Here is a 15,794-nt window from a genome sequence, read left to right on the forward strand (position 1 = left end):
GGGTACTTGCTACTTTAGTCCAATATCTACGGATCTTATGACAGGTCCATGGGCAGTGTACAAGAGTGCCCACCTCTATTTTGCATTTAGGACACATTGGAGTTGCTCCTGCCTTAAATTTTGCCAATCGATCCGGTGCTATATGGGCCCTATGAAGTATCTTTAGCTGGATAGCCTGGGTTCTGTTACAGATAGTAATTCTTCTAGCGTTTTCCCAAATATCATTCCATGTTTCTATAGAGATTTCTAGTCCCAAATCCTGATCCCATGTTTTAAGCAGATTATCCATATATCCCGATATTTCATCATGTAGTAAATGATAAATAGTACTGACGGAAGGTACCCCCACTGATCGTAGGACACTATATTCTCTATCTGATTTATAAAGACTATCTAATAACGTAGTCTTCTTCAGTATATAGTCTCGAATTTGGAAGTATCGAAAGAGGTCTCCATTAGGTAATCCGAATTTCTGATGCAGCTGTTCAAAAGACATCAGAACCCCATCTTTAAATAGGTCCCCGAGACATGAGATACCCCTGGATCTCCAGAGTTTAAAAGTGGCATCTGTAAACCCTGGTTGGAATCCCCATGCTCCCACTATCGGTGCATTGGGGGATGTTTTATGTGAATTACCCTCATTTTGCCACATTTTATATTCCAAGCCTTAATTGTGTTTAGTATAATAGGGTTTTTACAGTGATCTGTAATGATTTTCCTCTTGTCTGAAAATAAAAGGTTAATAAGTGGGTATTTTACTTGAGAGGCCTCTATGTCCAACCACATTGGGTCTTGTCTGATCTACAATCAATCAGCTATGTAATTTAATAGGGAACTTAACTGATATTTCCTAAAATCTGGGAAGTCCAATCCTCCCCTTGCTTGTGGAAGCTGTAGCTTCTTCGGCTTAATGAGGGGCCGTCTATGATTCCAGATAAAGGAACCCAGCCAGCCATATAATTTACGTAGAGCCAGCCTCGGCAGCATCACCGGAAGCATTCTCATAGGATATAGGAGACGGGGCAGGACATTCATTTTGATTAGTGCTATTCTACCCAACCAGGAAATTGGAAGGTCTCCCCATCGCTGGAGGTCCGGCCTTATCCTTTCCAGTAAATGCACAAAATTAATCTTATACAACTGACCAAATATTGGGGTGATAAAAATGCCTATATATAAGAAGCCCTCCAGAGACCAATGAAAGGGAAAAAGGGATCCGTCCACTAAGTGGGGTATCATAGCAAGGCCACCCATTGGCATAGACTCCGACTTTGAAAAATTAATTTTATAGCCTGAGAATGCGCTAAATGTATTAATAACTTGGATTAGGCGAGGTACGGACATCAAAGGATTACTGAGGAATAGAAGAACATCATCTGCATACAGGGTAATTTTCTGTTTACATGTACCAATCCTCGGGGCCGTTATATTAGGATCAGCTCGTATAGCTGTCCTAAGAGCTGTAATCCTTTGCAATTTAATAATAGAAGGTCTATCAGTGTATGCTGTTTCAGCTGCTTTTAAGCAAGCTTCAAGCAGATGCTGTTGTTCTCCCTTCAATTTTTTCTGGGTCGCTGCGTAGGAGATGATCAAACCTCGCGTGTAAGCTTTGATGGTCTCCCACATCATTGATGGGTTGCTAGCCGTACCTGAATTAATTTCTAAAAAAGTTTTAAATTCTTGAGAGAAGTACTTTACAAATTTACTATCTTTCATTTGGAAGGGGTCCATACCCCAATGCCGAGGGGATGTCCCATTGTTCCTCGCCTTAGTTTCCATATATACAGCAGCGTGGTCGGAAATTGCTATACTACCTATTTTACAGGATGATATGGAATTTAAAAAAAAAAATCGAGGGGGCAAAAAACATATCAATTCTGGTATGATATTTATGTGGATTGGAGTAGAAAGAAAAATCTTTACCCTGTGGATGAAGACATCTCCATACATCTACTAATCCTAATTCTTTGTTCAGATCCACCAATTGTCTAGATCTGGGAGATACTCCTGCAGTACTCTTGGGAATCCTATCTATTTCCGGATCCATAATACAATTATAGGGGGAGACTTTAATTGTATGACAGGCACCAAAAGCCTTCAATTTTGAAAAGGCTCCCGTTATAAATTTAAAGGGGTGTGCCGGGGGGCAGTACAAATTTAAAATCCCATATTCCTCTCCATTTATAAGGGCTTTAATCAAAATATATCGACCAGATTCGTCTTTTATCTGATTTAGGATTTTGAAAGGGAAATTCTTCCGAACAAGAATAACAACTCCCCTGCTTTTTGAGCTAAAAGAAGAAAAAAAGGCCCGATCAAATCCACCCTGTCGTAATTTCAAGTGTTCTTTATCCGACAGGTGTGTCTCCTGTAGGAGAGCTATATCAACTCTTTCTTTCTTAAGATTTGATAATATTTTCAACCTTTTGACTGGCGAATTACTCCCCTTGACATTCCAGGTGCACCACTTAACCAACTGATCAACCATAATCATCCGGGCAAATCCGAGACCCCTCGGGAGGGGAAACCCTATCCAGAACATCCCCAGCATAGAGCATATAAAATTTACAAAAATAAAGGCTCTCTAATACACTCACAACAGTATAATAAAAAACTATTTCTAAATAATAAAAAAAAATAAAACATATTTAAGTGGAGGTTTTCCCCCTTGTTCCTAGGGGGTATCACTTCCTTTCCAAAAGTCCATCATATCCTCTCCCAACCAATGCCCCACCCTTGACCCAGGCGCTCCTCAATAAAATGAGGAGAATTCAGATATAATACAAAGCTAGAGTTAATAGTGAGCACCCTACCTCCACCCACACCAACACCTGGATATATTTGGTAATGTTAATACCATGTATAAACATATATAACTAAAAAATTACAACCTCAACAAATAATAATTAAATAGAATAATACAAAATAACAAGGGAAAACAACCCCGCTCCTAGAGACAGAGGTAAAATAGAATAAGGTAACTATCTCCCCCCACCAACATTAACTAAACATACATACACACACATACATACCCACATACATACATAGAATAATAAAAAACTCTCCCCACCCCAAGATAATATGAAACAATAAATGTAAGAAAAAAGAAAAAAAATGGGGGGATATAAACCAGAGTGGAGGAAAGGCAAACCAACATCTATTATCTCTTACAATGTATCTAAGAGAGTCCAAGAATTCCTTAGACTTTTCTGGCGATCTGAAGTTATACACGGATCCTTCATGGTTAAAGCGTAGCGTCGCTGGGTAGCGTAAGGAGTACTGAATATTTAAGTCCCTTAAACGTTTCTTCACCTCGTCGAATGCCTTCCTCTTTTGGACCAGAGCTGGGGAAAAGTCCTGGAATAACATGACCTTGAATCCTTTATAGATCATAGCTTGGGGGTCTTTTCCAAGATTTCTAGAAGCTTCTAGGAGTATCTGCCTCTCCCTGTAGCTCCGCAGCCGGAACAGGACCAGGCGTGGGCGCTGGTTCGAGCCGGGCCCGCGTATTGCTACCCGGTAGGCCCATTCCACCCTTACCTGGCCTGATCCAGCTTCCGGATTTAAAAGCTGAGGCAGCCACTGCTCGAGGAATGCTGTAAGCTGGCCTTCCTCTTCCCTTTCGGGAAGGCACAGCAAACGAATATTTTTTCGACGACCTCGATTATCAAGGTTGTCAATGTAATTCTCTAAGGTCGCTGTTCAAGATTCTGGACCTGATCCACGGCCGATTGCGCTGTCGTTTCGGAGGTCGCAGCCTTTAACTCCGCCCCTCCAACTCGGCGCTCGATTTCCTGGATGTCTTAGTCATGCTTCTGCAGCGCGGCCGAGAATGAGTCCCATCGATTTCGGGATTCTTCGATAAAAGCATCGATCTTCGCATCCAGTTTGGAGATCATTTCCACAAGACTTGTCACTGTAGGTAAGTCCCCCGGGGCGGCTGTGGACGCCTCAGCTGCAGCTGGAGAGGGTGGGGGAGGGGTTCCTGCTTGCTGAGAGCTGCGGGCTCCCTTCCCTTTGGTCTTTTTACTAAATATTAGATTGTTTAAATGTAATACTAAGCAACTAATTAAATTAAACAGCTATTATGAATGATTTGATGAGTGTGGTGGAGGTGGGTGACCCACTCTACCCAAGTCTTGGGAGGAGCACTATAGACTCAGACTTGCTGGATCGCCGCCATCTTGGATCCCCTCCAAGGCAGCAGTGTTAAACACTGAGCTGCCATGCTTTTGTTAGGCTCGCTAGCCTATATTTAATTGCTTTTGCCTTTTTAAATAAATGTTACAGTGGCAGTTTTACAATCTTGCGGACTTTTTACTTTTCCAGGATGTGAAGATTATTGGAATAATATGACCGGTGCATCAATTGTCTCTGTATCCACTTGTTTGTTTGCATCCAAGGATATTTAAATCAGCTCACCCCACCTTGTTGAATAGCGGAGTTACATGAATGATCTCCCAGGCTCATGGGAGCTTTCCAGTCTCGGGACCTCTTTTTTTTTTTGTGAACCATTTCTTGAACTTATGATGTCTCATCAGGCCATGGGGTCTTGTCAACTTTTAGCAACAGCAATTTACTCAGTCCCTTTTTCATGGTCATGGTAATTATAATTGTTTTAAGATCGTCCCTCCGTTTCAAAACTTGATGCATTTCTGGAATGTAATTGCTATCCTTTAATAGTGAAAATAAGTGCAACATATCTTTTCAGTAGATCCTCAATTTCACAGACTAGCTAAATGGTTTCTTTCTGCACCACCTCAAGCATCATATATTCAAATGAGTAATGTGACTTGGGGCCATATATCGACCTTTGCTGAAACCCAGCACATTTGTATTAAGTAGTCATCTCATGTCCTTAAGTGCTGTTGAACCAGCCTCTGCTCCATGTTTCCAGGCAGTGCATTCAAGACCCTTTGAGTTTTTTGTGAAAATTGTTTCTCTCTCTTTGCATTTACTTCTAACTTTAACCACTTTAAATCTATGCCTCTTATTTTGGATCCTTTTTAGAGTGGGAATAGTTTCTCCGTGACTACTCTGTCCAGATCCAGTGTGGTTTAGAAAATTTTAATCCAATTTCTTCTCCGCTTTCAACTGTAAAGTCTCAACTTCTATCTAAATTCATAACTGTAATTTATCATCCTCCAAATCATTTTGTTATACCACTTCGCACTTTACAGTACAATTATGTCCTTTTGTGGAGTGTGGTTCCCAAAATTGTAGTTAGTACCTCCAGCTGAAGTCGAACTAGTGTTTCAGCATGATGTCCTTGCTCGACATTCAATGCCCTTATTAAAGAACCTAGGATATTGGATGATTTATTTGCCATGCTCTCCACCTGTCCATATATACGTGTCTGTCTTTTTCTCCTGAAAGCTCTTTTGAGTAATAAACTTTATTTTTTACTGTGTCTCTATCCTTTCAACCAAAATGCATCAGCCCTCAAATTGAACTTAATCTGTTATCTATCCACCAACTCTGTCAAATAGTCAGTGTCCTTTTAAAGTTGTACATTGTTTTCCTCACAGGTTGGGCTGAATTTGAATTGAATTTATTGTCACATGTACCGAGGCACAGTGAAGAGCTTTGTGTTGCGAGCAGGTCAGGCAGCTCAGAGTTAAGTAGCATAGATAAGGAAATGATAGGTAAACAGCAGCAAAAACAAAAACACAGGTACAGGTGAGTCCATTCGGTATTCTTTCGACAGGAGGGTAGAAACTGTTACTAAATCGGCTGATGCGTGTGTTCAGGCCTCTGTACCTTCTCCTTGATGGTAGAGGTTGTAGAAAAACATTGTCAGGGTGGGCTGGATCTTTGAGAATTCTGGTGGCCTTTCCTTGACAGCGGGCTTGGTAGGTGGATTCTGTAGATGGAAGTTGGCCTTTGTGATTGTCCGGACCGAGTTCACCACTCCCTGTAACCATCTCTGGTCTTGAATGATACAGTTGCCATACCAGGTAGTGATACATCGAGACAGAATGCTCTCTATGGTGCACCTAAAGAAGTTGGCAAGTGTATTCGCCGTTATGCCAAACTTCCTCAGCTGCCGGAGAAAGAAGCGACATTGTTTGGCCTTTGTAACCAGTGCATCCACATGAAGAGTCGAAGAAAGTTTGTTGTGGATGACCACTTCCAGGCGCTTGATGATCTCCACTCGTTCCATCCCTGTGCTGTTAACATGTAAGGGGGGTATGAGTAACATACTGCCGAAAGTCAATAATGAGTTCCTTGGTTTTGCTGGCATTGAGAGCTAGGTTGTTCACGGTGCACCATTTTTCCAGGTCTTCCATCTCCTGTCTGTAGTCTGTTTCATTGCCATCTGAGATTTGACTGACTATGATAGTATCATCAGCGAACTTGTAAATGGAGTTAGTCTGGCATTTGGCGAAGTAGTTATGGGTATACAGTGAGTACAGTAGGGGGCTCCAGTGTTGTGTTAGTGAGGATGAAATATTGTCCTCAATCTTCAGTGATTGTGGCCTGTGGGTCAGGAAACTGAGGACCCAGTTGCAGAGAATGGGGCTTACTCTGAGATCACTAAGTTTAGTTATCAGTCTCTAGGGGATAATAGTGTTGAAGACTGAACTGTAGTCAATGAGTAGGATTCTTGCATAGCTGTTCTTGGTGTCAAGATGTTCTAGGGAGGAGTGAAGGGCAATTAATATGGCTCTGACATGGATCTGTTGGTCCGATAGGCAAATTGGAATGGGTCAAGAGTATTGGGGAGGCTGGAGTTGATTAATGCCTTGACCAGCCTTTCAAAGCACTTCATGACCACCAAAGTTAGGGCCACTGGGCAGTTGCCATTGAGACATGCTGCATGAGTCGTCTTAGGCACAGGGGTGATGTGGGCCCTCTTGAAACAGGCAGGGACAGTGGCCTGCTGCAGGGAGAGGTTGAAAATGTCCGAGAAGACCTTTGCCAATTGATCTGTGCGTGCTCTGAGTGCACAGCCTAGTACTCCATCTGGTCCCATCGCTTTCCTTGGGTTGACATGAAGGAAAACTGATCTGTATGTTGAAATACATACAGTTTGCATATTCTGCAAACTGTGAAATTATCCCCTGCACTCCATGATCAAGATCAGTAATATATATATAAAGAAAAGCAAAGGTTCCAATATTGACCACTGGGGAGCTCTGAGACAAACCGTCCTCCATGAAAAATGTCCATTATCTATTACTTGGTTCCCTAGCATTCAGTGGATTTTGCATTCACATTGCTACAGTCCATTTTGTACCCAAAGGTATAACATTTCTGACAAGTCTGTTGTGTGACACTGTGGTAGATACCACTTGGGAACTTCATGTGAACCACATAAATAACATTACTGTCAATCGCCATCTCTGTTGCCTTTCTGGCACATTGCCACGTGACACTTGCTTCGTTCATAATGACAGATGCAAAATATTTGTTTACTATCTCAACCATGTCCCCTATTTGTGTAAATTTCCTTTTGGTCCCTGATTGGCTCTACTCCTTTTACTATGGTTTTACTATTTGTCGACCTTTTGTGATACCCCTTTTGTGTTAGCTGACAGTGTTTTTTCATGATCAGTCTTTGGTTCTCTCATTTGCTTTTCCATCTGTCTTCTGATCCTTCTGTATTCAACTTACGCATCAGTTGCGCTTTGTCACTTAGAAACCAAATTTGGAAAGAAGAGCTGAACAAGGCTTTCTTGTGTTTGCATTGTTATTGTTTAAGAATGTCTGCTTCCAGCAGCTTTCTATCATCTAGGAAGTTACTTTGGAGGATTTAAAGATCCTATCCTTCGAATGGTTAAAGGATTTAACATTCTGTAAGCCAGCGAAGCCGGAATTTTGTGAGAGGTAGCCAATAGTTTTTACAGGTGAAAACTGAGGATGTGAAAACGGGAACTTGAGAGAGATTAAAATTGGAGGACTAGAATTTAGAATTATCAAGATAAAGAGGAGAAACAAGAAAGTGGGGAAGGATAGAAGTGTGTTTCAGGACAAAAGCCAGAAGAAGGAATTGGAGAGATCACTGCTGCAGAATTAAGTGGGGAGGCAACTCTGTTTGCTAATTTCGTTCCTGAGTTTCAAGAGCCAACAGCGAAAGAAGGTGGGTAATGAATATTGCTAAGTTTGGGCAAAGATGAAGAAGGGCTCATGCCCGAAATGTCGATTCTCCTGCTCCTTGGATGCTGCCTGACCTGCTGCGCTTTTCCAGCAACACATTTTCAGCAAAGATAAGTGATGGATTGATTCAGCAAATTGTTATAGCAGAAATGTTACATAGAATAGGGACCAATAATGAGGGATTGAGGGGTTTGACTCTTGCTTGTTTCAATTATTTGAATGAAACATTAAACTAAATTTCTTTTGCATGGGAAGGATTACTTGTCAGTTCTGGAAGGGTAGGAGTGACTTCCACTCGGGTCAAGATTTGTAAAAACATAGCAAATCAGAGGTGACTTTTTACTCAATTGATGAGGTCTTACCTTGTGTACAATTGACAGTTTGTTCACTGACATAACTGCAATCTTAAAGGTAATCCACCATTTGGGGATCGATGAAAGCCTCTCCTGTTGCAAATGAAATGTCAATATTGATTTTTTTTTTCCTCCTGACATTCATTTACATTTGATTTGGAATTTCAGCCAGTTGTCAGTTTGATTATTTTTTAGAATTTTCTAACAATTTGCAAATAAATTCTTGCAAGAAGAAACAAAAGAGAGATTAATTTCTTTGTCTAATTCTTAAATAATTTTGAGACACTTGCCTGTCGTAGGTCTTCTGATTCCAGCTGGTGATAATGCTGGACTAGTTTGTTTTTATTTATTCATAGGATATGAACATCTCTGGCTGGGCCAGGATTTTTACCAATCCCTGCTGTACAACTGAATGCCTTGTCAGATCATTTCAGAGGGCATTTAAGGGGCAACCACATGGTTGGCCTGAAGTTGCATGCATACCAGACCAGGTGAGGATTTTAAACCCGAAAGGATATTGTTGAACCAGATCTTTTTTTTTAAATGACCAGCAAGAATGTGTTCATAGTTTCCATTGTTAACATTCTAGTTTCAAATCCCCAGCTGTCCTAAGTAATACATCAGCTATGTAATAATTTCTTCTTTCTGCACCTCACTGTGAGGATAGTAGGGGTTTTATGAAGAACCAGTGATGAAATTGGAAAAAAAAATACTAAATGTATAAAGAAAAAAATGAAAAAATCTGCGATTTGAGCTAGAAAAGTACCATTGACGTAGAGTTCATTGGACGTAAGATGCAAGGCAGTGAGATAAGAAAGTTGCATCACTGTTTACAACATTCTTTATGAAGATATTGATCACGAGGAAAACAGCTACAAGAATCATCAGAAGACTTAAGGTAAACAGTTCTGGTTTTTGTACAATGAGGTAGATTATCCATGAACCAGAAGTTGTTGAAAATCATATGCAAGAACATGGGTGAAAAGGTGCAGGGTAACATTTCATTGAAGATGTGAATTCAGAGACGAAGAAGAATGAGAGGAGCAATTGGCATGATTAATCTTATCACTTTAGCATTTGGGAAGTTTGATTTATAGATTTTTGACAATAATTCAATTCTGTTAATTTGATTAACCTGACATTGTTATAGAGTCATAGAGATTTACAGCACGGAATTAGATCCTTCAGTCCAACTCGTCCATGCCGACCAGATATCCCAACCCAATCTAGTCACACCTGCCAGCACCCGGCCTATATCCCTCCAAACCCTTCCTATTCATATACCTGTCCATATGCCTTTTGAATGTTGCAATTGTACCAGCCTCCACCACTTCCTCTGACATTGGAATAGACTGTTGCGACAGATGACTCATGAATCCGTGCTGGGGACCAATAGCAATACTGAGAGCAGCCACAGGGAGTTGAAGCCATGTGTAATTAGAAGTTTGACAAGAATGTTGTGGATCACCAGTCTCCTGCGATGTCTACTCAGTTGTAATGACTGAAGACTCATTTGAAGAATGAGAATCTGGTGTTAAAATTGGGGGAGGGGCAAAGGATAACACCAGTTAGATTTGGAGGTGACAGAAGTCTTGTAGCAAGCACAGAACAAGGATTACAAGAATAAGTACATAAAATAAAACAGCTACAGATAGTGGAGATCTGAAACAAGCAAAACCACAAATTTCTGAAGAAATTAACAGATCTGGCAACACCTGCAAAGGAAAACAAGAGTTAAAAGTTTCAAGTCCATTTTTGAAGAAGGGTCATTGGAATGAGTTTCTCCAGGAAGTAGTAGATTGACAACAACAGGCATGAACTTTGGTATTAAGGAAACATTGACACATATCACTAAATCATCAGGAAATATGAGGAAAAGCTTTAGAAACTGCTGAAAGGTCTGTTTCCAAGCTGTATGATTCTATGACTCCAAACATGCAAGAATTGAAGTATTTCGGAGACATGATATCTGCAAATGCAAAAGGAAAGAAAAGCAAGGATAGCAATGGCTGTACTTAGTATAAAGGGACTAGCAGGCTGAGTAAATAAGTCAAGAAATGACTTAAAATGAAGTTGATTTGTTTTAAATGGATGTGAGACTTGGACCATACAGTATGAAAAATCCAGCTGAATGGATTTGAAATGTGTATTTGAAGGAGAATGGAAAGGAATCCGTTGGACTGAAAAAGTAGCAAATGATGAAGTGCAGAGGGAATTGAACAAACAAAGAAATGTACTGAACTGAACTGAACTCATACAAAGGAGAGAGACTTGTCAGGTCACATCTCCAGAGGAAACAAAGTAGCAAGAGATGATGTAAAGGAGGAGATTTCACTGCAGGATTGTTTGAAAATTGAAGTTTTTTTTTGGAAAATAAAAGACTGGTACAGGACAGAGACATAGAAGACGATGAACCAACAGTCTGCCTTTGGGCAGAGCACACACAATATCTCCCAGTTAATGAAGAGCTGGCTCAGGACTGATGGACTCTCTTTAAGCTATCTTTTTTTTTCTTATTCCTAAAACTGTTCAAAATGGCACTGGATCATGGTGACAGTGGAAAAAGCTTTTTAATGTATTTTTGTTGTATTTCTCACTGATTTTTATTGTCACGTGTATTTTGTATTCATTTATTCAGTTTGGTGGTTCAAGTCTAATTGCTTTATCTTAGAACTTAGTTGTGAAGTTCTGTCTGCATTCTTCAGGCTTTCAAAAGCAAACTTTATGTATCATCGATCTACCTTTGTTCAGTGTCACTAGCCAACCATTATTGCAATATGGAACTTTTGGCCTTGTACCTAGTTTTCTCAATGCAATTGTGTATGTTTCCTGCTAAGTTGCATGCTTGTACAGCGTATTGAAATGCCACTGTTTGCCTCAATTATAACTACAATTTTCAGCATCTGTGTGTTTCTTTAAACTATTTTGCTCCTTTGCTTTTCAGATAATTAAAATCTGCAGTGTGGTGTATTGTCTTCATTAGTTTTTATTTGGATTGGCTGATTTAGCACTTGTCCTTGCTGTTTCACTATAAGCTTATTTGTTTCATCAGTCTTTGAAACAATATATTGTAAACACTTTGGAAGTTATTTTGATTGCACTGATAATTTAAATTAAATTACAGTTTGTATGTTAAATCCATCCAAGGTTAATTTTAGTCATTTTACATTTTCTTCTGTTTTGGTTCTTAGTAAGGTAAAATATCATGGGGTCATCAACATTAAGGATGCCGCTGGCAGTTTAGTTGCCTGGCAGACTGATCTCCAAATATCATTCTTTCTCTTTTTTTTCTCTCTCTTTTTTTCTTTTTTTCTCTCTCCACCGTTTCTCCCCCCGCCCCCCCCACCAACTCACTCAGACATTAGATTTTTCAGTTTCATTTCCATTCGTATATGCACAGAACTGAGGTTTTTATAATCATTGATCATTTTATTAAAATAAGAGATTTAACTTTTATGTAGGAAAACTTCAATAGGAAATGTCATCAAAGTGTCATTCACTGACCTAATGTTTTAATATGAACAGTAGCAGTCTGCTTATCATCTTTGACACAGTGCCATACTGCTTTAGTTGAAGGATAGACTAATAAGTAAGCTTGACATCTGGTGTGTCTTTAACTAAAGTACATGTGAGCGATGAACTGATAGGAGGCTTCCTCTTGGGACCTTCCAACTCCAGATTACAGCAGTTAATGGAGAGCCAGGCAATTGGCCGAGTTTTACTCTCGTGTGTTTATCTGCAGCTGATTAATGGTGGCAGTAAAAGCTCTCTCTCCACTTTTGAGTAATTTACAGTCAGCAGTGTCTCTGAGGGTTTATAAATCAGAGGAAATAATGTGCTGAAGACAGGCTGGTTTTGAGAATGAGGGTATTTAATTGAATGACATTGATGATTTTTGACAATATTATTAGCAGTTGTTTTAGAACTATAGTGTACAGTCACTGGGGTGTTATCTGCATTAGCAGAACAAACTGTAATGCTCCACATTTTGAAGTCTCTTCTCTTTCATTGATCATTTTGTGGAGTCATGGCAAGTTGATTCACATCATTTTCAAATTATGGAGTGTACTTTTCTATACATCTTTGCATTCTGCCTGAGGTTCATGCCCGAATTAATTTTTGTCATAGTGAAACCAGGACTAAGCATGCCTAACTTCTTAATGTTCCCTTAATTTTAATTTGGAAGATGAAGCCACTTGTGTCTGTTTTTATATAGCTAGACTACAAATGACTGTGAATGAATTCAGAGATTTGAAGTACTGTAGGCATCAGCATCTTTCATTTTACATATTGACATTTAACAAATAAGTACCTGTCAAAATAAAGAAATTTTCATCAGTGCCAATGGTAGAGTTTATATTCTTATCTCTGGATGAAAAATAATTTTCTCATGTGTTCTGTACATCTAAAGTTTTATGTTTCCAATGTGACAATCCTTTAGAAGTCACACTTAATGTGCTTATCTGAACTATTGCGGCTTAAGTGCTACCTCCCAGAATGTCATATTTAGTTGTCATTTGGAGTTTAAGCAATGCAAGAACTTTACCGTGCCTTCATGAATGCAGTTAACAGCTGCTGTAGTAAGGAAGGAAATAATGTTATTCTGTAAAAACTTTGGGTGGGAGAGGAATGCAGAGCACAAGCAAATCTTTGGATTGGAGATATAAAATTTTACGTTATTCAGTTTTAAAAATTCACCTTGGTGATAAACATTAACAATGAATATTTTATCATAGGAGTTATCCTTTTGGAAGGATGGAACAAAGTTACTTGTACCTTGAGCTTTTTTTAAGACTTGTAGGTGAATAGAATTACAAAGTTTGTATGGAAGTAGTGAAAATGGTGGACAGGAAAAGACCTGCTGGTCCATCTGTCTGCTGCACACAGTTGTGATGTATTTAGCATTGGAATCAATATGTTGTGTTGAAGGATTGTAATGTATTGAGGGGATCAAATCCTCTCAAAATATATTAAGAAGATAGCCTAAACCTTACTTTTAAAATAAGAAAATGTTAAGTGTGAGGTGTTACGTTCCAGATGATGTTCGATTAGTCAAATTACTTGATATTAAGCAAAACACACTTTATTTTTCTACTACAGTTAAAATACAGACAAAATAAAAGTAAAAGAACTAACTTAAATGTAACTCTGTTGAAATGCTTAGAAAAGAGTTAACTGTTCCAATGTACTAACATTTCATAAATACACCCTTGACAAAGACAAATTCAGTAAAGCACATTGTCTCACAGACAATGTCAGCAGCAGGAAGAAAACCCCAGTTTTTAGCTGGAACAGAGTGGAATGAAAGTTTCCACATCCAGCTTCCAGATTTAAGCAACTGGAGAAACCTAACTAAAAATCCTGGTTCTGTTCGAGTTTGATCCCACTCATTCAGGCTGCTTCTGTTGTTCCAACTTGGGGGTGGGGTGGGTGGGTGGAGAGAAATGCCTAAGGCCTCACAAGCTGTTTACTCATGGCTTTGAACAGTTCGCTCAGTTAGTCTGTCAGAATCTTGCTTGATTTTAAAAAAAGTCAAAATACACCTCTAAAAGTCATGGTATCATCCCAATTTGTATTATTTGAGAACTTAGCTTTTAAAATGAAACCAAATTTATTTTTGATTTGATCTGTGTTTAAGAAAGGATCATAAATTCCTTTGGAACACTGAGCTTAAGGTAGCCTTTTCAATAAATCATGTGACTTCAGCTAAGTGAGTCAGTCAGCTACCTGGTGAGATAATTGCTGCTTATTGTTGACTAGAGCTTTTTAGAACTCCAGAAAGGGAGGCTACACACAGATTTTAGTTCAGAAGAAAAGCCTGAGACTAACTGATGTACCATTTAGTAGCTTAAAAGTAGTCAAAGCCACCTTAGAGTTCAGTTAGAAAAGTTAGTTTGGATGCCTGTGTGTCTAGGGGAGAGGCGATAACAGTGAAAATACCCTGTCCATTGCAGCACGTGTTGGTCTCCTGAGGAGGTCAGAGGAGGTCATGACAGTTCCTTGCTGTGGCACATCGGAACTGGTGGTCGATGAGTTAAGCATCGTACCCCGTTCTTATGAAGGCATCCCTGAGTACTTCCAGGTGCCTGTCATGTTCCTCCTCATCTGAGCAGATCCTGTGTACATGTAGGGCTTGTCCATAGAGGATGGCTTTTTTAATATGTTTTGGGTGGAAACTGGAGAAGTGTAGCATTTTTAAATTTGTGCTGACTCTGTCTCAGTCTGCCACTGCGATCTAAACACTCCACTGTAAATTTCTTGATAATGAATTTGAGAGTTTTCCCCACTACCGATTTCAGGCTTATTCATCTGTAATTCCCTGGTTTCTCTCGACCTCCCTTTTTGAATATTGGAGTAACATTAGCTACCCTCTAAACTGGAAGGACTCCTCTAGAGTCAGTACAATCCTGGAAGATAACCACCAAAGGATCTACTATTTTTAGAGCCACTTCCTTAGGTACTCTATAATGTAGACTACCAGTCCCAGGGGTTTCTGTCTTTAATCCCCTCAATTTTCCCAGCACCATTTCTCTGCTAATATTGATCTCCCTCCGTTCTTCCCTCATGCTAAATTGTGCATTTTCTAACATTCTGGTATCTGATTTGTGTTCTGTGTATTCAGTTGTTCAGCCATTTCTTTGTTCCCTATTAAACATTACCCTGTTTTTGTCTATAGGGAACCTACATTTGTCTTCACTAACTCTTTTGCTTAATGTACCTATAGCAACTCTTAGTGTCAGTCTTTGTGTTTCGTGTAAGCTTACTTTCGTACTGTATTGTCCCCTTCTTAATCAATCCCTTGGTCCTCCTTTTGCTGAATTTTAAACTGCTCCCAATCCTCAGACTGATTATTTGTCTTGGCCCATCTTTGTGCTTCTTCCTTGGATTGGATATATCTCTAATTCCTTTTGTAATCCATGGGATTGGTCCTCTTCCCCATTTTGTTTTCGTGCTGGACAGGAATAAACAGTTGTTGCAGTTCCCTATGCGTTCCTTTAATGTTTGCCATTGCCTATCCACTGTCATGCCTTGAAGTCTTTCTCCCCAATCTATCAAGGCCGACTCACCACATTGCTTCATTGTTTTCTTCATTAATATTCAGCACCCCGGCCTGTGATACTACTATCTCACTCGATGTTGATAAAACAAAATTTTATCAAGATATGGTCGCTTATCCCCAAGAGGTCTCGCACACCTAGATTGGCAATGATTCCCTTCTCATTATACAGTACCCAGTGCAAGATGGCCTGCTGTCTAGTTGGTCCGTCCACATGTTGGTCAAGAAAGCTAACCTGAATTCCAGGAATTCCTCCTCTATGGCATTGTGGCTAATTTGATTTG

At 39.6% G+C, this 15,794-nt stretch overlaps 1 protein-coding gene across 5 annotated transcripts in view; it reads left to right on the plus strand.

Moving 5' to 3' along the window:
• Nucleotides 1–15,794, plus strand: part of lmbr1 (limb development membrane protein 1) — a 273,924-nt gene that overhangs the window by 109,366 nt on the left and 148,764 nt on the right. Inside the window, exon 1 of one of the 5 annotated variants that reach the window (XM_043690709.1) lies at nt 8,801–8,944. The exons of the other annotated variants lie outside the window; for them this stretch is intronic. Coding sequence (XP_043546644.1) covers nt 8,813–8,944 — 132 coding nt within the window. The 5' untranslated portion in view covers nt 8,801–8,812. Of the gene's footprint in view, nt 1–8,800; nt 8,945–15,794 lie in introns of those variants that run through there. 5 annotated transcript variants of the gene reach the window in all.

Source organism: Chiloscyllium plagiosum, chromosome 5 (genome assembly GCF_004010195.1).
Source record: "Chiloscyllium plagiosum isolate BGI_BamShark_2017 chromosome 5, ASM401019v2, whole genome shotgun sequence".
In the NCBI taxonomy this organism is placed as follows: domain Eukaryota; kingdom Metazoa; phylum Chordata; class Chondrichthyes; order Orectolobiformes; family Hemiscylliidae; genus Chiloscyllium; species Chiloscyllium plagiosum.